Consider the following 24,664-nt stretch of genomic DNA (forward strand, 5'->3'; position numbering starts at 1 on the left):
CCACTATCATGAAGTACAATATGTCACGAGAAAACAATGTCAGAATCGCCAAGATCCGTTGAAGTGTTCCAGAGTTATAACCTCATAAAGGGACAGTGGTCAGAATTGTAAAAATTGGCCCGGTCCATAACGTGCAAACCACCCTTGGGGGTGAAGGGGTTAATGTCCGACTTTGGGTGTTTGCTCCCTTAAAATATTGAGCAATTCCCTAAACTAGCATTATAACGCCATATGAGGCCACTAGAATGGAGTCTGTGGGGATCCTGGAACCAGCTCCATTCTGTCCTGTCAGTGATGAACTGTCTACATTGGAGGTGATTTTTTGAGGACCTCTCTCCAGCGCCTCCATTCTAGTCACCTCAGCACTGAGCTCTCTACAGTGGAGACTACGGTGAGCAGATCAAAAAATCACCTCTACGCTGGACACTGCCCTCTAGCGGCCTCAGCACAGCGCTGCGCCTGCTATCGGGTGGGCTAACTGGGCGCCAGAATGGAGGAGGCGCCGCCTTTTCCGGTGACATCTTCTCCTCACAAGAGCAACTCCATTCTAGACGCCATCCAGAGGGCAGTTCTAATTAGGCCCCATAGAACGCCTGGTCCTGCGTCTCCCTGGAGATAAGACTGTCCGTGTTGCCTGCATTACAAATAACATTTTCTGTAAGCAATTTATAATTACAATACGTGCACAGATTCTGCTGCAAGGTTTTCGTCTATACAAGGGATGTTATGTCAGTAAAAACACGTTCATTGCTGGTTAGTAATACAGAGTCTCTAGACAGGAGTTACCGCGGACACCTGCCCGCCCAACAACGTTGTGAATTCGCAGTAAAGAGCACGATGGCGGCTGCTGGACACGGAAAGGAGAAAATAGAAACCCTGGAGCTCGGGGGTGAGGAGGAAGGAGAAGAGGAAATGGAGTCAGACGGCGAAGAGCACGAAGGTGGCTCCCCTGAGGGCACCGGACAGTCCTCCTCTGAGGAGGAAGACGAGAGAGAAAATGAAGCAGAGATTCAGAGACTGGAAGAGCAGGTGATTGTGGGGAGCAAGTGGAATCCAGAATATCGGGGTGTTCTGTATATATTGGGGTTGTAATCCAGTATATAGAGAGGTGCACCGTATACATGGAGGACGGGATCCAGTATATAGAGAGGTGCCCCGTATACATGGAGGACGGGATCCAGTATATAGAGAGGTGCCCCGTATACATGGAGGACGGGATCCAGTATATAGAGAGGTGCCCCGTATACATGGAGGACGGGATCCAGTATATAGAGAGGTGCCCCGTATACATGGAGGACGGGATCCAGTATATAGTGAGGTGCCCCGTTTACATGGAGGACGGGATCCAGTATATAGTGAGGTGCCCCGTTTACATGGAGGACGGGATCCAGTATATAGAGAGGTGCCCTGTATACATGGAGGACGGGATCCAGTATATAGAGAGGTGCCCCGTATACGTGGAGGACGGGATCCAGTATATAGAGAGGTGCCCCGTATACATGGAGGACGGGATCCAGTATATAGTGAGGTGCCCCGTTTACATGGAGGACGGGATCCAGTATATAGAGAGGTGCCCCGTATACATGGAGGATGGGATCCAGTATATAGAGAGGTGCCCCGTATACATGGAGGACGGGATCCAGTATATAGAGAGGTGCCCCGTATACATGGAGGACGGGATCCAGTATATTGACATGTCCCGTATACATAGAGGACGGGATCCAGTATATAGAGGTGCCCCGAATACATTTAGGATGGGATCAAGTATATAGAGATGTGCCCCGTATACATGGAGGATGGGATCCAGTATATAGAGGTGCCCCGAATACATTTAGGATGGGATCCAGTATATAGAGATGTGCCCCGTATACATGGAGGACGGGATCCAGTATATAGAGGTGCCCTGAATACATTTAGGATGGGATCCAGTATATAGAGATGTGCCCCGTTTACATGGAGGATGGGATCCAGTATATAGAGGTGCCCCGTATACATGGAGGACGGGATCCAGTATATAGAGAGGTGCCCCGTATACATGGAGGACGGGATCCAGTATATAGAGGTGCCCCGTATACATGGAGGATGGGATCCAGTATATAGAGAGGTGCCCCGTATACATGGAGGACGGGATCCAGTATATAGAGGTGCCCCGTATACATGGAGGATGGGATCCAGTATATAGAGAGGTGCACCGTATACATGGAGGACGGGATCCAGTATATAGTGAGGTGCCCCGTATACATGGAGGACGGGATCCAGTATATAGAGAGGTGCCCCGTATACATGGAGGACGGGATCCAGTATATAGAGATGTGCCCCGTATACATGGAGGAAGGGATCGAGTATATAGAGAGGTGCCCCGTATACATGGAGGGTGGGATCCAGTATATAGAGAGGTGCCCCGTATACATGGAGGACGGGATCCAGTATATAGAGAGGTCCTGTATACATGGAAGATGGGATCCAGTATATAGAGAGGTCCTGTATATATGGAGGACGGGATCCAGTATATAGAGGTGCCCCGTATACATGGAGGATGGGATCCATTATATAGAGATGTGCCCCGTATACATGGAGGGTGGGATCCAGTATATAGAGAGGTGCCCCGTGTGCATGGAGGACGGGATCCAGTATATAGAGAGGTCATGTATATATGGAGGATGGGATCCTGTATATAGAGGTGCACCGTATACATGGAGGACGGGATCCAGTATATAGAGAGGTGCCCCGTATACATGGAGGATGGGATCCAGTATATAGAGAGGTGCCCCGTATACATGGAGGACGGGATCCAGTATATAGAGAGGTGCACCGTATACATGGAGGACGGGATCTAGTATATAGAGAGGTACCCCGTATACATGGAGGACGGGATCCAGTAAATAGAGAGGTGCCCAGTATACATGGAGGACGGGATCCAGTATATAGAGATGTGCCCCGTATACATGGAGGACGGGATCCAGTATATAGAGAGGTGCCCCGTATACATGGAGGTCGGGATCCAGTAAATAGAGAGGTGCCCAGTATACATGGAGGACGGGATCCAGTATATAGTGAGGTGCCCCGTATACATGGAGGACGGGATCCAGTATACAGGTCCTTCTCAAAAAATTAGCATATAGTGTTAAATTTCATTATTTACCATAATGTAATGATTACAATTAAACTTTCATATATTATAGATTCATTATCCACCAACTGAAATTTGTCAGGTCTTTTATTGTTTTAATACTGATGATTTTGGCCTACAACTCCTGATAACCCAAAAAACCTGTCTCAATAAATTAGCATATTTCACCCGGCCAATCAAATAAAAGTGTTTTTTAATAACAAACAAAAAAACCATCAAATAATAATGTTCAGTTATGCACTCAATACTTGGTCGGGAATCCTTTGGCAGAAATGACTGCTTCAATGCGGCGTGGCATGGAGGCAATCAGCCTGTGACACTGCTGAGATGTTATGGAGGCCCAGGATGCTTCAATAGCGGCCTTAAGCTCATCCAGAGTGTTGGGTCTTGCGTCTCTCAACTTTCTCTTCACAATATTCCACAGATTCTCTATGGGGTTCAGGTCAGGAGAGTTGGCAGGCCAATTGAGCACAGTAATACCATGGTCAGTAAACCATTTACCAGTGGTTTTGGCACTGTGAGCAGGTGCCAGGTCGTGCTGAAAAATGAAATCTTCATCTCCATAAAGCATTTCAGCCGATGGAAGCATGAAGTGCTCCAAAATCTCCTGATAGCTAGCTGCATTGACCCTGCCCTTGATGAAACACAGTGGACCAACACCAGCAGCTGACATGGCACCCCACACCATCACTGACTGTGGGTACTTGACACTGGACTTCAGGCATTTTGGCATTTCCTTCTCCCCAGTCTTCCTCCAGACTCTGGCACCTTGATTTCCGAATGACATGCAAAATTTGCTTTCATCAGAAAAAAGTACTTGGGACCACTTAGCAACAGTCCAGTTGCTGCTTTACCTGGGGAATGCGGCACCTGTAGCCCATTTCCTGCACACGCCTGTGCACGGTGGCTCTGGATGTTTCCACACCAGACTCAGTCCACTGCTTCCTCAGGTTCCCCAAGGTCTGGAATCGGTCCTTCTCCACAATCTTCCTCAGGGTCCGGTCACCTCTTCTCGTTGTACAGCGTTTTCTGCCACATTGTTTCCTTCCAACAGACTTACCATTGAGGTGCCTTGATACAGCACTCTGGGAACAGCCTATTTGTTGAGAAATTTCTTTCTGGGTCTTACTCTCTTGCTTGAGGGTGTCAATGATGGCCTTCTTGACATCTGTCAGGTCGCTAGTGTTACCCATGATGGGGGTTTTGAGTAATGAACCAGGCAGGGTGTTTTTAAAAGCCTCAGGTATCTTTTGCATGTGTTTAGAGTTAATTAGTTGATTCAGAAGATTAGGGTAATAGGTCGTTTAGAGAACCTTTTCTTGATATGCTAATTTATTGAGACAGGTTTTTTGGGTTATCAGGAGTTGTATGCCAAAATCATCAGTATTAAAACAATAAAAGACCTGACAAATTTCAGTTGGTGGATAATGAATCTATAATATATGAAAGTTTAATTGTAATCATTACATTATGGTAAATAATGAAATTTAACACTATATGCTAATTTTTTGAGAAGGACCTGTACACATGTCCCGTATACATGGAGGACGGGATCCAGTATATAGTGAGGTGCCCCGTATACATAGAGGACGGGATCCAGTATATAGTGAGGTGCCCCGTATACATGGAGGATGGGATCCAGTATATAGAGAGGTTCCCCGTATACATGGAGGACGGGATCCAGTATATAGAGATGTGCCCAGTATACATGGAGGATGGGATCCAGTATATAGACATGTCCCGTATACATGGAGGATGGGATCCAGTATATAGTGAGGTGCCCCGTATACATGGAGGGTGGGATCCAGTATATAGAGATGTGTCCCGTATACATGGAGGATGGGATCCAGTATATAGTGAGGTGCCCCGTATACATGGAGGATGGGATCCAGTATATAGAGATGTGCCCCGTATACATGGAGGATGGGATCCAGTATATAGAGAGGTGCCCCGTATACATGGAGGATGGGATCCAGTATATAGAGATGTGCCCCGTATACATGGAGTATGGGATCCAGTATATAGAGATGTGCCCCGTATACATGGAGGATGAGATCCAGTATATAGAGATGTGCCCCGTTTACATGGAGGATGGGATCCAGTATGTAGAGATGTGTCCCGTATACATGGAGTATGGGATCCAGTATATAGAGATGTGCCCCGTATACATGGAGGACGGGATCCAGTATATTGACATGTCCCGTATACATAGAGGACGGGATCCAGTATATAGAGGTGCCCCGAATACATTTAGGATGGGATCCAGTATATAGAGATGTGCCCCGTATACATGGAGGACGGGATCCAGTATATAGAGGTGCCCCGAATACATTTAGGATGGGATCCAGTATATAGAGATGTTCCCCGTATACATGGAGGACGGGATCCAGTATATAGAGGTGCCCTGAATACATTTAGGATGGGATCCAGTATATAGAGATGTGCCCCGTTTACATGGAGGATGGGATCCAGTATGTAGAGATGTGTCCCGTATACATGGAGGATGGGATCCAGTATATAGAGATGTGCCCCGTATACATGGAGGATGGGATCCAGTATATAGAGATGTGCCCCGTATACATGGAGGATGGGATCCAGTATATAGAGATGTGCCCCGTATACATGGAGGATGGGATCCAGTATATAGAGATGTGCCCCGTATACATGGAGGACGGGATCCAGTATATTGACATGTCCCGTATACATAGAGGACGGGATCCAGTATATAGAGGTGCCCCGAATACATTTAGGATGGGATCCAGTATATAGAGATGTGCCCCGTTTACATGGAGGATGGGATCCAGTATATAGAGAGGTGCCCTGTATACAGTGGGAAAAAAAAGTATTTAGTCAGCCCCCAATTGTGCAAGTTCTCCCATTTAAAAACATGAGAGAGGCCTGTAATTGACATCATAGGTAGACCACAACTATGTGAGTCAAAATGAAAAAACAAATCCAGATAATCACTTTGTCTGATTTTGCAAGATTTATTTTGCAAATTATGGTGGAAAATAAGTATTTGGTCACCTAAAGACATGCAAGATTTCTGGCTCTCACAGATCTGTAACTTCTTTAAGAGGCTCCTCTGTCCTCCACTCATTACCTGTAGTAATGGCACCTGTTTGAACTTGTTATCAGTATAATAGACACCTGTCCACAACCTCAGTCACACTCCTAACTCCACTATGGTGAAGACCAAAGAGCTGTCGGAGGACACAGAAACAAAATTGTAGCCCTGCACCAGGCTGGGAAGACTGAATAGACAAGCAGCTTGGTGTGATGAAATCAACTGTGGGAGCAATAATAAGAAAATAGAAGACATACAAGACCACTTATAATCTCCCTCGATCTGGGGCTCCATGCAAGATCTCATCCCGTGGGGTCAAAATCTTCATAAGAACGGTGAGCAAAAATCCCTGAACCATGTGGGGTGACCTAGTGAATGACCTGCATAGAGCTGGGACCTCCGTAACAAAGGCTACCATCAGTAACACACTACGCCGCCAGGGACTCAAATCCTGCAGTGCCAGATGTGTTCCCCTGCTTAAGCCAGTACATGACTGAAGTTTGCTAGAGAGCATTTGGATTATCCAGAAGAGTATTGGGAGAATGTCATATGGTCTGATGAAACCAAAGTACAACTGTTTCATAGAAACAAAACTCGTCGTGTTTGGAGGAGGCAGAATGCTGAGTTGCATCCAAAGAACACCATATCTACTGTGAAGCATAGGGGTGGCAACATCATGCTTTGGGGCTGTTACTCTGCAAAGGGACCAGGACGACTGATCTGTGTACATGAAAGAATGAATGGGGCCATGTATTGTAGGATTTTGAGTGCAAACCTCCTTCCATCAGCAAGGGCATTGAAGATGAAACGTGGATGGTCTTTCAGCATGATAACGATCCTAAGCACACCTCCAGGGTGACGAAGGAGTGGCTTCGTAAGAAGCATATGAAGGTCCTGGAGTGGCCTAGCTAGTCTCCAGATCTCATCCCCATAGAAAACCTTTGGAGGAAGTTGAAAGTCCTTGTTGCCCAGCGACTGATCCAAAACATCACTGCTCTAGAGGAGATCTGTATGGAGGAATGGGCCAACATATCAACAACAGTGTGTGCCAACCTTGTGAAGACTTACAGAAAATGTTTGACCACTGTCATTGCCAACAAAGGATATATAACAAAATATTGAGATCCACTTTTGTTAATGACCAAATTCTTATTTCCACTATAATTTGCAAAATAAATCTTGCCAAATCAGACAAGGTGATTTTCTGGATTTGTTTTCTCATTCTGACTCTCATAGTTGTGGTCTACCTATGATGTCAATTACAGGCCACTCTTATCTTAAGTGGGAGAACTTACACAATTGGTGGCTGACTAAAGGTACCGTCACACTGAGCGACTTTACAACGATAGCGATCCGTGACGTTGCAGCGTCCTGGATAGCGATATCGTTGTGTTTGACACGCAGCAGCAATCTGGATCCTGCTGTGATATCGCTGGTCGTTGCTGAAAGTCCAGAACTTTATTTGGTCGTCAGATCGGCGTGTATCGTTGTGTTTGACAGCAAAAGCAACGATGCCAGCAATGTTTTACAATGGTAACCAGGGTAAATATCGGGTTACTAAGCGCAGTAAAAGTAAAAAAAAAAACCAGTACATACTCCCCTTCTGATGTCTGTCACGTCCCCCGGCATCCGCGCTGCTGCTCAGAGCTTCCTGCACTGAATGTGTCAGTGCCGGCCGTAAGGCAAAGCACAGCGGCGACGTCACCGCTGTGCTTTAGGGCCGGCGCTCACACAGTGCAGGGAAGCGGACGCGACAGGCACCGGAATGTAAATATGTAGTGGTTTTTTTTTTTTAACATTTACACTGGTAACCAGGGTAAACATTGGGTTACTAAGCGCGGCCCTGCGCTTAGTAACCCGATGTTTACCCTGGTTACCCGGCGACTTCGGCATCGTTGGTCGCTGGAGAGCTGTCGCTGCAGCGTCGCTTAATGTGACGGTACCTTAAATACTTTCTTCCCCACCGTACATGGAGGATGGGATCCAGTATATCAGCGTGTCCCGTATAAATGGAGGATGGGATGTAGTATATGAGCCTATATGCACAGACATATCAGTGCAGACAATAAGTATTGTCACTAGATAACTTTTTTTTCTGCCACCAGTGTTATGCAGTCCTATGTAATATTGGTGATCAACACCCTGATTATGTCCCTGTATTACTTGTTGGACAGCGCATAGTAGGTTTCATAAAATGTTCTTTTTCCTGGACCGCAGTTCCCACCGCTCATTAGTCTTTTGTTTATACTGTGTTGCTATGCAAAAATTGTACGCAGTTGTGGTAACATGTTTCCAAAATTAGTAGTGTTAATAGTTTATTTTTATCAATTAGCAAAATTAATGGACAAAAGAGAGATCTGTAGCAAATCAACTTTTCATGTGAAGGTACCCTTTTACCTTCAAGACCCCATTAATCCTTTTAGATACACTTGCACAGCATTTTTGAAGGAACTCGGCAGGGAGGCTGTTCCAAGCATTTTGGAGAACTAACCACAGATCTGCGGATGTAGACTTGTGTAGATTCTTGCGTCTCCTTATGTAATCCAAGTCAGGCTTGATCATGTTGAGATCAGGGCTCTGTGGGGGCCATATCACAAACTTCAGGACTCCTTGTTCTACTTCACACAGAAGCAGCTACTTAATGACATTGGCTGTATGTTAGGGGTCATTGACCTTCAGAATACAGTTGGAGCCAATCAGACGCCTCCCTGATGATGTTACATCATTGATAAGTATTTTCATGTATTTTTCAGCTTTGCAGACACTATTAATCCTGACCATTTCGCCAACTCCATTTAGTGAAATTCAGCCACACCCTCGTAAGGAACCCCCCCCATGCCTCGCTGTTACTTGCAGACATTATTGTACGGGTCTACAGTGCTTTGGATGACAAACTGCCTTCTTTTACAGCCAAATATTTTATGTGTTGACTCCTCAGTCCAAGGCACCTGCTGCCATTTTTCTGCACCCCGTTCCTATATTTTTGTGCATGATTGAGTTCCTTGGCCTTTTTTCTGCTGTTCTGGCACCTCAGGGGCTCTTGCAATGTAACATGGCACCCTCAAACCAGTCCAGCAAAATCTGAACTCTAATATGGCGCTGCTTAATTTCTGAGCTTTGCAGTGAGCCTCAAAAGTAGTTTTCTACCACATATGGGGTATCATTGTCCTTAGGAGAAGTTGCAGAACAAGTTTTTGGGTCCATATTCTTCAGGAAATGCAAACATTTGTGGCTAAAACAACATTTTTGGGTAAAAACTATTTTATCTTTCATTTCCACAGATTCACGTTGTAAAATTCTTTGACGCACGTGTGGGTTCAAGGTGATTACCACACTCCTAGGTAAATTCCTTGAGTTGTTTAGTTTCCAAAACTGGATCACTTGCAGTGGTTTTCCACTGTTTAGGCACATCAGGGGCTCTTAAAATGCGAACTGACATCTGCAGACCATTCTATAAAAGTCTGCATTCCAAAACGTGCACCCAGACAGTACTTTATCGCCACATATGGGGTATCTGCGTACTCAGGAAAAATTGCACAATAAATTTTGGGTTCCATTTAGTACTGTTACTTTCGTAAAAGTAAAAAAATTGTGGCTAAAATAAAATTTTTGTGGAAATTTTTTTTTAATTTCACGTCTCTGTTATACACTTCTGTGAAGCACCTGGCGATTCAACACATCTAAATAAGTTTCTTGAGGGGTCTAGTTTCCAAAAGGGGGTCACTTGTGGGCAGTTTCCACTCTTTAGGCTCTAGTTTTGGGACAGCACAACACATTCAAGACATAGAGGGACAGCTCATGCCAGGGGTCTAGGCTTGAGACCCCATAGTTGAAGGTCGCAGAGGAATTAGGGAGTATATTGGTTTTGTCGGCCTGGTATTGCTTGACCATCTTTACAAACTTTGCTTTCCTTGTCAAAAATACCCGATCATCAGGGCCTGGACGCTGGAAGGGCGTCATGAAATTGGCCCAGGCCTTTGACAGTGTACCCCTGCCTCTGCTGTACCTGAAGTGTGTTTTACTCCCATCTCCACCTTGGTTGGGTAAGGTAGCTTGCCCCCTGCACCTAGCGTCTGATGGGAATTTTTTTCAACATACTTTCCACAGTGGCCTTCTGGTATAGCACCATTTTAGTAGACCTCTCACCCGTAGGAAGGAGAGATTCAAGGGTCACCTTTTAGTGTGGGTCTAGCAGGGTGAATAACCAGGACTTTTTTTTTTTGCCAAGATGAATCCCGCGAGAGTCACGGGAAAGGCATCAGTACGTAAATTCGGCCATATGTGCCAAGATCCCTACATCCAACACTTCACTGTCTCCAACATGATGACTACTCTCCATCTGCACCTCTGTCTCTTCCTCCTCATACCTCTCCTCAGCCCATCCACGTAGGAGTGGTGGGACGAAGTTTGTGTGGGCACTAGCCTCTATTGCGCTAGCAACCAGCTCCTGTTACTCCGCCACCTCCTCATTGTTACCCAATCCGCACTGAGCAGATGAGATGAGGCTGGGCTGAGTAGTATCTCCCTGTCTCATGTCTTCCTCCATCTCCATCTGGTACCCATGCAAAGCTTCAGCTTTAATTGTGATCAGCAACTGTTTAAATAGGCACAGGAGGGGGATCACTGTGCTGATTATGTTGTCATCACCGCTCTCCATCTTTGTGGAGTCCTCAAAGTCTTGGAGAACTGCACAAATGTCAGACATCCATGCCCACTCTTTAGTTGTGTGTGGAGACTGACCAGAATACCGACGGGCATGTTGGAGCTGGTATTCCACAACTGGCCTCCGCTGCTCACAAAGCCTTGCCAGCATGTGCAGTGTGGAGTTCCAGCACGTGGTCATGTCGCTTCCCAGTCGGCGAGCTAACACTTGCTGCACTGTTGCAGCATTGCCAGAGCAGCACTAGCTGCAACCGATTTGTGGAAATGGCCACTGATGTGGTGTACTTTGACCAGAAGCTCTGGCAAATCTGGTAGGTTTTCAGAAACCGCTGAACCACTAAACTGAGTAAGTGGTCTAAGCATGGTACAAGTGCAAGCTTGCTAAGCTTCACAGCCGCCACCAGGTTATGGCCATTATCAGACATGATCATGCCTGGTTGGAGGAACAGTGGCCAGATCCACAGATCTGTCTGGAATATTATTCCTTTCCATAACTCTGCCGCGGTGTGCGGTTTGTCTCCTAGACAAATTAAAAAGAAAAAAAAAATTAAGCTTGAGTTTAAGTTGGTGTATATATGCGGCACATAAACGCATGTTCACATTGGTCAACAGGACCCGGTCTTTTGTCTGTCCTTATACATATTGAGGTCAACTCTGACACATGGTATGGCTTTAATATTAGACAATGTAGGACCATCCTGAACAGGGCCACCTTGTTGATGGTGGGATGGCCTTTATGCTTTTTTAGTGTAGCAGTTGTCAGTCATAGAGCTGTATGAATCGAGAGCCAAGTGTATCTGAATACCACGATCTGTAAAAAAACGATACCAACGAGAATATAGATAATTTTCTCCCCCCTGCATACGTCTGCGTGCAGGCACCAGGCAGCATCATAACGCTGTTAACCTGCAGATTAACCGCATATCTGCAGGTTAACATTGTTATTTCTGGTGGCAGGTGTTAAGGGTCGAGTTCCCGTCTCTGCACAGGGGCCATCGCTGCGGTCTCCCATTCTTCTGCTGCAGTGGAGCCTGCTCAGCGGAGACGTCGGTCCCAGCGTCTAGCTCAGTCTGGCTCTGTACAAAGAGTTACTGCTGCTTTTCCTTTGCCATGGAAGTCAGTGCTGAGCAGCGGCAAGCAGACGCTTCTGGGAGTAAGTCCTGCTTTTCTCGTTCTGAGCATGCCCAGAGTAAGATCTCTCAGTGGAGATCGAGGGTCACATGATCAGATACTGCAGCTAAGGCCTTTGGTCCTTCAGGAAGGTCCTGTAGGTGCTCACGCTCTGTGGCAGCCACTCATTGGTCCTTCTAGGAAGGTCCTGTACGTGCTTCAACTATTTAAGGCTTGCATGGCCACACTGCCATGCGCTAGTATTGTTCTATGTTATGTGCTTTGCGCCAGTGTGGTCATGTGAGTTTGTGTTCAGGGACCCGGCTGAAATAAGGCCCTAGAATGCTGGCACCTCCGGCGAGGAGTTTGTGTGCATGCATGACCACTGACTGCTCTCAGTTGAGTAGTTAGCCTGTGCCTCTGTGAAGTCAAACAGGGCTCAGTGCTTTGAGTTTCGGCTACTCTGTGAAGTAACAGGGTTAGCTCATACCGCCACATAGTTCCGCCGTTTGCTAGCAGCAGGTTCTCCTGCACGGTGGACCCCGGGCTGCGAACGCATCAATTATAATAAAACCTCTATATTTACTCGGTGCGTTCCGCTAGCCCTAACAGCAGGTTCCCTTTAAGTAAAAATTTGGAAAGCAGAGATTTGTATCGGGTGGTTTTACAGATAAACACACAAGTAGAACACATCTAGATCAGCTGTTGAGTGACTGCATATTGACATTGCTCTGAAATGTGTATCTTCTTCAACAGCTTTCTATAAATGCCTTTGACTACAACTGCCACGTGGACCTAATAAAACTCTTGCGGCAGGAAGGAGAATTGGATAGGTTAAGACGCGCCCGTCAGAAGATGAGTGAACTGTTCCCATTAACTGAAGGTATGAAGACAAAACGCTGACAACTTATATAGTTATATTTTGTGGACATTAACTTAAAGGGGTTGTCTGGGACTTTAACATTGGATAGGTCATCAATTCCTGATCGGTGGGGGTGTCACACCTGGCATCCCTGCTGATCAGCTATTCCCGGTGTCGGTGGCAGCCAGGATTGCACAGCACAGTCGACTGTATATTGACTCTGGCCATGTACTGCATATCTGCCCCTATTGATTTACTAAGGAGGCGTGGTCACAGGATTGGGGGCGTGTCTTTAGGCTGCTCTGCATTATTATTATTTGAGCCACACCCTCTTAGTAAATAAAGAGCATAAAAATTAAAAGTAAAAAGGCCTATATCTCTAGGGCCACGTGGCAGAAAACAAAACTGAGCACTCAGGAGCAGCAGGAATGAATAAGAGCAGAAAATTGACACTTTTGACCTGCAAATTGCACTATTCAGCCATGGAGAACGTGGGTTTTATTGTGAACTAGTGTATAATAACTTTACTAGCTGCAAATTACACGTAGCTTTCAATTTTAGAGTGGGGAAAATAATGATACACTGCTGATTTTACAAGGTTTCCGACTTACAAAGAATGGAGTGGTCTGTAATTTTTATCATGGGTGCCCTTCAACTGTGAAAGTCAGAATCTTAAAGTAATATTTTATGATTTTTTACATAAGTAATTTGCATTTTATTGCATGAAATAAGTATTTGATCCCCTACCAACCAGCAAGAATTCTGTCTCACAGACCTGTTAGTTTAACTTTAAGAAGCCTTCCTACTCTGCACTCATCACCTGTATTAATTGCACCTGTTTGACCTCATTACCTGTATAAAAGACACCTGTCCACACAATCAATCACACTCCAACCTCTCCACCATGGCCAATACCAAAGAGCTGTTTAAGGATAACAGGGACAAAATTATAGACCTGCACAAGGCTTGGAAGGACGTTGGGACAATAGGCAAGACGCTTGGTGAGAAGACAACACAATTATTAGAAAATGGAAGAAACACAAGGTGATTGTCAATCTTCCTCGCTGGGTGTTCTGTGCAAGATTGTGCCTCGTGGAGGGATCTGAAACTAAATGTTGACCAGAGACCTCCCCGAAGCCTGAAAGATCTGGAGAAGATCTGTATGTAGCAGTGGGCAAAAATACCTGCTGCAGTGTGTGATTCCTACAGTCATACAATGTGATTTTTTTTTTTTTTTAAAGATTGTCTCTCACAGTTGAAGTGTACCTACGATAAAAATTACAGACCTCTCCATTCTTGTAGGTGGGAAAACTTGCAAAATCATCAGTGTATCAAATACTTATTTTCCCCATTGTATTTCGGATTTCTTCAGTTAAGTTAGCTCCCATTAATGTTTTATCTTGACATACTGTATACATTAATTATTAACCCTTATTTGCGTATTTTTTTCCTGCAGAGATATGGTTGGATTGGTTGAAAGATGAAATGAAGATTGCAGAAGACGGTTCAAGTCGTGAGGTTGTTTATGAGCTGTTTGAGAAAGCTGTGAAAGATTACATCTGTAAGCTCCAATTGTCTAGATTACATGCACCCCATCCCCCACCATCTGTCTCACGCACCGCGTAGCATCATGTATGAGAAATCAATCCCACACATTATTTCTTTCTTCCTCGCTTCATTGGGGGACACAGGTAACCATGGGTGTATGCTGCTGTCGCTAGGAGGCTGACACTATGCAAATAAGGAAACGTTAACTCCTCGGCAGTATGCACCCATCGACAGGCACCAGGCAACTCCGTTTTTGCTTAGTGTCTGTAGGAGGCAAACCTGGATCTAACACCAGATCCGCTTTATCGTTCCTTACAGGGTTTTGTTGTGTTATTAATCATTTCCCTTTTATTTTTCAGATGCTTTCTTCAGGGTAACAGGGCGCAGTTTTCTCACCCTGTTTTCCCTACATTAAGCGACCGAGAGAGCAGTGTGGTATCACCCGCATCGCACCCTCTCGGGACCACTGGGCAGGACTTCGTCCCCTGTCACCCTTATGGGTGCTTCAGGGCGACTATCTTGGTGGCCAGTCCTTGCCCTGTCCCCTCCTCATCTCTCTCCTCATAGAGGGCTGAGAGGAAGATGGTTGTCACCTTTGGTGACCTCCCCCCTTTTGTATAAGGGGTTGACGCCGTCTTCTACGCCGTCTTCTATGCCGTGGCACGGCGTGGGAAGGAGGATCCACTCTTCCAGGACCCTTCTTACTATCCAAGGGATCCTGACGTTATCGTCATCTACAATGGATTCAGGTAGAGATCTTCAATACGTCCGTCCGTCTGTCGCCCCTCCCCCCCCTTCCCCTTTCTCAGTCCCTGCATTGTCGCTTCCTCAATCTACATGCAGAGGCACTTAGCTTTATTATCCTCAGTGCTCCTTCCTGCAGCACTCGCCGCTGCACGGGCGCTCCATTACTGGGTACAGCATTAACGGATTCCTAGACCATCGGGCGCTCTTTTATTTAAAACTTGCGCCGTTTTTTCTCAGCGCACGTTTTTTTTCTACCTCTCCCTTTTCGGCAATATCTGCCCCAGAAGGCCGCGCCCCTTCCTCTCCCGATCTTGCAGCCCAGCGCTGGTATTAGCTGCGCTCCGGTGGGCCACACCCCCTTTTCTCTGCTGGCCTATCAGGCGCTTGGTTTTCCTTCGGCCGGCCACGCCCCTCTTGTTGGCGCTTGTTAGCAAATGGTCCGAATCACCTAAGGTAGATCCACCTGTCTCAAGATTATCCTCCCAGACAGTGCTGTCCATTCCTGATGCGGCGTCTCTAAAGGACCCCACGGACAGGCAAATTGAGGCATTAACAAAATCAGCCTTTGAGGCTTCTGGCGCCTCTCTTTGTCCCAATTTCGCCTCTTCTTGGGTGGTGAAAGCGGTGTCGGCCTGGGCCAAGACCCTAAGCAGAGACATTATAGCTTCAGCTCCCGCACAGGAGCTAGCAGATTTAGCAGATCAGATTTCTCTTGCTGGGAATGCCTCCCTGGATGCGGCTGCTTGCTCCGCATGGGCAAACAGCAATATTGTCGCCATTTGCTGTTTCCTTTGGCTTAACGCGTGGAACGCAGATCCCGTTTCCAAAAAAATCCCTCACAGGTCTGCCTTTCCAAGGATCCAGGCTTTTTGGCGCTCAGCTGGACCAAATGATTTCAGATGCCACTGGCGGTAAGAGCACTTCTCTGCCGCAGTCTAAGCCTAGGCGTCCCTTCAATAGAAAGGGTCCTCAATCCTTTCGCTCCTTCGCTTCATCGGGTGGTGCCTCTCAGCAAGACCGGCCCTCCTCTCAAAGGGAACGAAGGAAGCCCTACCCCTCACTGGAGAGCTAAAAGTCGCTCCTCCAAGTCTTCCAGTCCTCGCGACCACAGATTTTCTTCTAAGTGACGGGTCACCCCCAAATGGAAATCTTTCCAGGGTGGGAGGCAGGCTTCTTCCCTTCACAGAGGCTTGGTTATCGGTGGTCGACAGTGCCTGGGTCAGGGAGATCGTTACATCAGGCTACAACAGAATTTTCTTCGCCCCCAGGAAGACGTTTCTTCCTCTCTCGTCCACCCAAATAGCCCTCCCATGTCCCAGGGCTTCTCCAGGCTGTCGATTCCCTCCTCGCCTCCGGGGTAATCGTCCCATTCCCTTCCAACCAGCGGTTTTCCGGCTTTTATTCGAATCTCTTCGTATTTCCGAAAAAAGACCGATCTCTTCGCCCGATCTTGGATCTCAAACAGTTGAACTGCCACCTCCGGATTCGGCATTTCAAGATGGAGTCTCTGCGCTCTGTGATCGCTTCCATGGAACCGGGGGAATTTCTGTGCTCTTTGGACATTCGGGATGCGTACCTACACATCCTGATTTGTGTTCAGCACCAAAGGTTCCTTCGTTTCGCGATCCAGCATTTCCAGTTCACGGCCCTTCTGTTCGGCCTGGCATCCGCTCCCAGGGTCTTTACGAAGGTAATGGTGGCGGTCATGGCCATCCTTCGATCGAAAGGGATTCTTGTAATCCCCTACCTCGACGACCTCCTTGTGAAAGGTCCGTCTCGCCGGGACTGCGGTCAGAACCTCCAGATCACTCTGGACACGTTGACCTGCCTCGGTTGTATAATCAACGAACAGAAGTCCACCTTGATTCCGACCCAACGTCTAGAATTCCTGGGCATGGAATTCGACACCATTCAGGCCCAGGTCTTCCTCCCAAGGGAGAAGCTCCTTTCTCTTCGGAGGAGCATCAAAGCCCTAAAGCGTCCTACTCCTCTACCTTTACGGCTCGGCATGAGGGTTCTGGGAAAGATGGTCGCTTCCATGGAAGCGGTCCCTTATGCTCAGTTCCATTCTCGCCCTCTCCCACTGGCCCTTCTGTCCGTTTGGGACAGGAATCCACTTTCCTTCCTCTCAATGTGAGACAGTCTCTCACTTGGTGGACACTATCCACCTCCGTTTTGCGCGGGAGGTCGTTTCTCCCTCTCCGCTGGCAGGTCATCACCACAGACCCCAGTCTCCAGGGGTGGGGTGCGGTCTTTCTTCGCCTCACAGCCCACGGTCGCTGACTGCTCAAGAGGCACGTCTCCCGATCAATCTCTTGGAGATCAGGGCTATCTTCCTAGCCCTCCTCCACAGGCAGTCCCTCCTCTTGGGAAAACCAGTCCGTATTCAGTTGGACAACGCCACAGCTGTGGCTTACATAAACCACCAGGGAGGGACTCGCAGCACGCAGGTCATGAGGGAAGTGGCAAAAATTCTACTGTGGGCAGAGAACCACATCCCCTCCATTTCAGCTGTACACATCCCAGGGGTGGACAATTGGGAAGCCAACTTCCTCAGCCATCAGGGCCTCATGCCAGGCGAGTGGGCTCTTTTCCCCTCTGTCTTCGACCAGATTTGTCAAAGGTGGGGTGTGCCGGACGTCGACCTCATGGCCTCCCGAACAAACCACAAGGTTCCCCAGTACGTATCCAGATCTCGGGATCCGATGGCCGTCAGCTGCGATGCCCTTGTGATTTCGTGGGTCCAGTTTCAGATGCCTTATCTTTTCCCTCCTCTCCCCTTGCTTCCAAGGGTCGCCAAAAAGATAGTCAGAGGGAGTTCCTGTTCTCTTAGTAGCTCCAGATTGGCCCCGCAGGGCCTGGTATGCGGAGCTGGTAAACATGTTATCGGACGTCCCCTGGAGACTTCCAGACCGTCTGGATCTTCTATCGCAAGGTCCTCTCTTCCACCCGAATTCTCGGTCTCTGAATTTAATGGTATGGCCGTTGAGGCCACGGTCCTAAAGGATGCAGGTTTTTCTCAATGTGTCATACAGACCATGATAAGGGCTAGGAAACTGGCATCTTCCCGTATCTACCATAGGTGTTGGAAGGCCTTTTTCCGATGGTGCGACGACAACGGTCTGTCTCCTATGGTTTTTTCCCTGCCTTTACTTCTTGGCTTTCTCCAATCGGGTCTCGATTCGAGCCTCGTTAAAGGGTCAAGTCTCGGCTCTGTCAATTCTTTTTCAAAGAATTCCCCAGGTGAGAACCTTCCTTCAGGGGGTTGCTGATATAGCACCTCCTTACCATCCTCCGGTTGATCCCTGGGACCTCAACCTTGTGCTCAGCGCCCTCCGGTGCGCGCCTTTTGAACCGATTCGGGACATTTCCTACCCGCTTCTTTCTTGGAAAGTAGCTTTCTTGGTCGCCATCACCTCAATCGGGAGAGTTTCTGAGTTGGCGGTGTTGTCCTGTCGTTCTCCCTTCCTGATCCTACACCAGGGCAAAGTTGTCCCTCGGCCTGTTCCTTCCTTTCTGCCGAAGGTGGTTTCGGCTTTTCACATCAACGAAGACATCGTCCTTCCTTTGTTGTGCCCTTCTCCAGTTCATTCTTTGGAGAAATCTTTCCACAATTTGGATGTGGTCAGGGCTATCCGAGTCTATCTTTCCAGAACTGCTCCTTTTCGTCAGTCTGATCCTCTGTCGTCTCGGAAGGGGCTCCCCGCCTCAAAATACACAATTGCTCGTTGGATCCGTTCGGCAGTCCTGGATGCATACCGTGTTCAAAATAAACAGCCTCTACCTGGGCTGTGGGAGCTTCCTGGGCAGTTCGTCACCAAGCTTCGGCCTCGCAGGTTTGCAAGGCCGCAATGTGGTCCTTCATCCACACCTTTGTAAAATTCTACAAGGTGCACACTCAGGCTTCTGTGGATGCAGGCCTGGGTAGGAAGATACTACAGGCGGCGGTTTCGCACCGGCCGACCTAACTCTCTTTTCATATCCCGCCCTTGGGACTGCTTTTGGACGTCCCATGGTTACCTGCATCCCCCAATGAAGCGAGAAAGAAAGAGGGACTTTTAGTTCTTACCATAAAATCTTTCTTGGAGCCTTCTTTCGGGGACACAGCACCCTCCCTTAATTTTGTAACGTGTTGGCCAACGTGCCTTTGTTTTGGGTTGGTACATAGGTTGAGTTTGTTTATACTGGCTCCTACTACTGCTTTTCCACCGAGTTGCCTGGTGCCTGTCGGAGGGTGTATACTGCCAGGGAGGAGTTATCTTTCTTTATTTGCATAGTGTCAGCCTCCTAGCGACAGCAGCATACACCCATAGTTACCTGTGTCCCCCAATGAAGGCTCCAAGAAAGAATTTTACTGTAAGAACCAAAAATCCCTCTTTGAATACTGTACGTTATAGTGAGAAAGCAGAAATGATTATCTAGTCACAGATATGTGTTCTCTTTAGGTCCAGAAATTTGGTTGGAGTATGCACAGTATTCTATTGGAGGGATGGGAGAAGAGGGTGGCATTGCCAAGGTTCGCTCTATCTTTGAGAGAGCATTAACAGCTGTTGGACTCCATATGAGCAAAGGATCGACCATATGGGATGCTTACAGGGAGTTTGAGAATGCAATATTAGGAACCTTACAGGTAATTTATTCTCTGGATACCGGAATATCTAGTTCTTATTTGTGGATGGTGATGTACGTAGATTTCTTGTTGTGAATTGGTTGAAATACGAAGAAAAGTGAAATTGCCTCACTTCTTATGTCTTAGCCTTTGCCGGGAACCATTCCTTCAGCAGAGCAACAGCAGATGGTGACTACCCAACTTGAGAAGATCCACACACTTTTCAAACGCCAGCTAGGTGTACCCCTTCTAGGTAAGTTCTTTCTAGGAATACTTAAAATGAACAAAACCACTGTTTAACCCCTTTTACCCCTGGGCGATTTTTCTAGTTTTCGTTTTTTCCTCCCCTTCTTCCAAGAGCCATAACTTTTTTATTTTTCTGTCAGTATGGCTGTATGAGGGGTTGTTTTTTGCAGGATGAATTGTATTCTTAAATTACCTCATTTATTTTACCATATAGTGTACTGGAAAACAGAAAAATTCCAAATGTTGTGAAATTGCAAAAAAAAAATTGCAATTCCACAACGGTTTTTCTGGGTTTTTATTTACCAGTCTTACCATATTTATTATATGGTAAGACTGAGCTGCCAATATGATTCCCCAGGTCAGTAGTAGTACGCAGATACCAAACATGCATAGTTTAAGTGGTGAAAAAAAAAATTAGATATTTGTGCCATTTTCCGAGACCCGTGACGTTTTCATTTTCTGGGGCTGGGTGATGGCTTACTTCTTGCATCTTCAGCTTTCAGCTTTATTGATACTATTTTGGGGTAGAGTCAATGTTTTGATCTTCTGTTATTGCAATGTTGTGGCGACCAGAAAACTGCAATTCTGCCGATTTTTTTTTTTTTTTTTCTTGTTACTCCATTTATTAATTGGATTAATTTACTTTATATTTTGATAGATCGGTCATTTCTGAATTCAGCGACAGCAAATTTGTATTTTTTTTTCTTTTATTTGAATGGAGCAAAAGGGGGGTGAATTGAACTTTCTGTTTATTATTTACCGTATTTTCCGGCGTATGAGACGACTGGGCGTATAAGACGACCCCCCAACTTTACCAGTTAAAATATAAAATCTTCTTAAAAGTCGGGGGTCTTCTTATACACCCTATGTCGTCTTATAGGGCCGGTGAATATGTGCCTTTTGGGGGGGGGGGGGAGTGATCCTGATGACGAGGGGGCGTCTCACAGGAAAGTGAGTATCCCCCATTACCTTATCGTAGCGGTGCAGCGTGGGGGTCTCAGTGCTGGGAGTGGCGGCGGCGGCTGCTGTGCTCTGGTGCGGCGGCTGCTGTGCTCTGGTGCGGCGGCTCCTCTTCTGTGTGGGGCCTCTGTGCTGTGGGGTGGCGGTGGCGGCGGCATATCTTTATCCAGTTGGGGCTCCTCCGGCATCTCCTTAGCCCTGGAGGCCCCGCCGCAACTCCATCGGTGCAATGCAGCGGCCATTTTCCCGGAGGCAGCTCAATAGGTGCGATGCGGTGGCCTCCGGGAAAATGGCCGCTGCTCAGATTCAGATCTCGTCCCGAAATCTCGGGACACGAGATCTGAATCTGAGCAGCGGCCATTTTCCCGGAGGCCACCACATTGCACCGATGGAGTTGCGGCGGGGCCTCCAGGGCTAAGGAGATGCCGGAGGAGCCCCAACTGGATAAAGATACGCCGCTGCCGCCGCCACCCCACAGCACAGAGGCCCCACACAGAAGAGGAGCCGCCGCACCAGAACACAGCAGCCGCCGCCGCTCCCAGCACTGACACCCCCACGCTGCACCGCTAGGATAAGGTAATGGGGACTACTCACTTTCCTGTGAGACGCCCCCTCGTCATCAGGATCACTCCCCCTCCCCACCCACCATATACACCGGCGTACAAGACGATTCCCGGCGTATAAGACGACCCCCGACTTTTAAGAAGATTTTCGGGGGTTAAAAAGTCGTCTTATACGCCGGAAAATACGGTAATATTTTTTTAAACTTTTCTTTTTCACTTTGTACATAATTTAATAGTCCTCATGAAAGGACTGCACCCTACTATTCATCTGTCTCCACACCCTCCATGCACATGATAACTGCACTTGATATTAGACTATTGCACTGAAACACACGGGCTGATGACCGGATCATGCAGCTTTATATGAAAATCCCTATTTATTATAATTGCCAGACCTGAAATAACAAGCACTTTTCACCTATTGTGTCCCCCCATTTCCTTGTAGATTGTAAGCTTGCGAGCAGGGACCTCACCCCTAATGTCACTGTTTAAATTGTCTTAAGTTGTATTGAATCTGTCTGTATATGTCCCCGCTTAATTGTAAAGTGCTGCGGAATATGTTGGCACTATATAAATAAAAATTATTATTTATTATAAAGGAGACTTGAAGCAGGGATCATCCAATCACCTGTGCTATACAGAGCAGGGCTTCAGCTCTGCTATGTTGTTGTTATTTGTTATCGTAGTACCATTTGTTTTATTGTACTTTATATGTGAAAAGAGGTGTTAATAATAAAAAAAACAAGTACAATAATCTTGAATAGTGATGAGCGAGTATGCTCGTTACTGGGGTTTCCCCGAGCATGCTTGGGTGGTCTCTGAGTATTAGTAGTGCTTGGTGATTTAGTTTTCGTCGCCGCAGCTGCATGATTTCCAGCCTGAATACATGTGGGGGTTGCCTGTTTGTTAGGGAATTCCCACATGTATTCAGCCTGTCTAGCAGCTGCAAATCATGCTGCTGTGGCGACGAAAAGTAAATCTCCGAGCACTAACACATACTCTGAGGATACCCGAACGTGCTTGGGAAAACCCGAGTAACTCGCTCATCACTAATCTTGAACAAAACGAGTCACCGACTGGTACTTGAGGAGTCTACAAGGAATGGGTGAGGATACAGTAGGTGAGGGTAGAGCTGGTCATGCAGAAGTATGATAGAACAAGTGTTACTGCAGGTTGTACACTTGTCGGAAGAGGTAGCTTTTGAAGGTTTCCACAGTAGTGAGTCTGACAGTCTGATGTTGGGGTAGAGAGTTCAGAGAAGGGGGGATGCAGGGGACAAGTCTTGTATGTAATTGTGGGAAGATAAGATAAGAGGGGAGTAGAGAAGGAGGTCATGAAGTGGTTAAAGATGACTATGTAAATTTATAATATCTGTTTAACCCCTTTCTGACCTCGGAAGGGATAGTACGTCTGAGGTCAGATCCCCTGCTTTGATGTGGGCTCCGGCGGTGACCCCCCATCAAAGCCGGGACATGTCAGCTGTTTTGAACAGCTGACATGTGCTCGCAATAGCTGTGTGTGGAATCGCTGACAGTGGCATTTAACTACCGCTTCCGGACGGAAATGCGCACATCGCTGATCCCCGTCATGTGATTGGGGGTCAACGATGCGTCGGCATGACAACCAGAGGTCTCCTTGAGACCTCTATGGTTGCTGATGCCAGATTGTGAGCACCACCCTGTGATCGGCGCTCATAGCAATGCAACAATTCTACTACATAGGAGCGATCTGAGCTTTGCTCCTATGTAGCAGAGGCGATCGAGTTGTCCCAGTTTCTAGTCTCCCATGGAGGCTATTGAAGCATGCCAAAAGTTAAAAAAAAAAATCACCCCCCCTTTCGCCCCATTCAAAATAAAACAATAAAAAAAATCAATTATACACTAATTTGGTATCGCCGTGTTCAAAATCGCCCGATCTATCAATAAAAAAAAAAAAGGACTAACCTGATCCCTAAACAGCGTAGCGAGAAAAAAATTTCGAAACGCCAGTTAAGTTTTTTTGGTTGCCGCGACATTGCATTAAAATGCAATAACGGGCAATCAAAAGAACGTATCTGCACCAGAATAGTATAATTAAAAATGACAGCTCGGCGCGCAAAAAATAAGCCCTCACCCAACCCGAGATCCCAAAAAGTGGAGACGCTACGGGTATCAGAAAATTGCGCCATTTTTTTTTTTATTTATTTATTTTTTTTTTTAAGGCAAAGCTTGGAATTTTTTTTCACCACTTGGATAAAAAAGAACGTAGACATGTTAGGTGTCTTTGAACTCGTAATGACCTGGAGAATCATACTGCCAAATCAGTTTTAGCATTTAGTGAACCTAGCAAAAAAGACAAACAAAAAACCAGTGTAGGATTGCACTTTTTTTGCAATTTCACCACACTTGGAATTTTTTTTCCCGTTTTCTAGTACACGACATGGTAAATCCAATGATGTCGTTCAAAAGTACAACTCGTCCCGCAAAAAAATAAAGCCCTCATATGGCCATATTGACGGAAAAATAAAAAAGTTATGGCTCTGGGAAGGATGGGAGGGAAAAACTAAAACGAAAATACCCCGGGTCATGAAGGGGTTAAACAATATTATTTGATTCCTGGTCTGGCCTTCATGTTGTTGCTTGTATACAGCTAAAAATACCCTGCTACCTTTTTGAAATCCCTTTGTTAATTTTAAGTTATTTAATAATTTCTAATAAAATATAAAATTAAAGTATCCATTTCTATACCTTTTTATCCCACTAAGGGCAAGATCACACGTTCAGTATTTGTAGCCAAAATCAGGAGATGAACAATTAGAGGAAAAGTATAATAGAAACATATGCACCAATTCTGTATTTATCACCCACTCCTGGTTTTGGTTTTACAGATACTGAGGAAAAATACTGACCAAATACTGAATGTGGGAACCCGGCCTAAGACATTCCGCTTATTAGGAATTGTTGTTTATCCTTTTTTAATATAGGCAGAGCTGGAGTGAGATGTACCTAATTAATTCTCTTAATGAATTTGACACCTCTTTCAACTGCTATGCGCCACTGTTAAAAATGTATGCCAGCCTACACCGTTCATAGAGTGACAATTTTTTTTTTGTCAAAAAGTTGGCTGGCTGAATTGGCCAGGTCTGGAGTAAAATAGCCAAAAGACACAATATTATTGGAGA

The 24,664-nt window shown here is 46.5% G+C and overlaps 1 protein-coding gene across 3 annotated transcripts in view; it reads left to right on the forward strand.

Annotated features, from left to right (window-relative positions):
• The first annotated feature begins 504 nt into the window (after positions 1 to 504).
• SART3 (spliceosome associated factor 3, U4/U6 recycling protein) overlaps positions 505 to 24,664 on the forward strand; it is a 103,341-nt gene continuing 79,181 nt past the window's right edge. The window contains exons 1-6 of one of the 3 annotated variants that reach the window (XM_077296276.1): positions 505 to 657; positions 776 to 1,029; positions 12,726 to 12,852; positions 14,288 to 14,392; positions 19,572 to 19,756; positions 19,883 to 19,988. In XM_077296276.1, the coding sequence (XP_077152391.1) occupies positions 838 to 1,029; positions 12,726 to 12,852; positions 14,288 to 14,392; positions 19,572 to 19,756; positions 19,883 to 19,988 (715 nt within the window). In that variant the 5' untranslated portion in view covers positions 505 to 657; positions 776 to 837. Of the gene's footprint in view, positions 1,030 to 12,725; positions 12,853 to 14,287; positions 14,393 to 19,571; positions 19,757 to 19,882; positions 19,989 to 24,664 lie in introns of all 3 variants that reach the window. The other 2 variants (XM_077296267.1, XM_077296258.1) reach the window with 2 other exon arrangements.

This window comes from Ranitomeya variabilis, chromosome 1 (assembly GCF_051348905.1).
Source record: "Ranitomeya variabilis isolate aRanVar5 chromosome 1, aRanVar5.hap1, whole genome shotgun sequence".
Lineage (NCBI taxonomy): Eukaryota > Metazoa > Chordata > Amphibia > Anura > Dendrobatidae > Ranitomeya > Ranitomeya variabilis.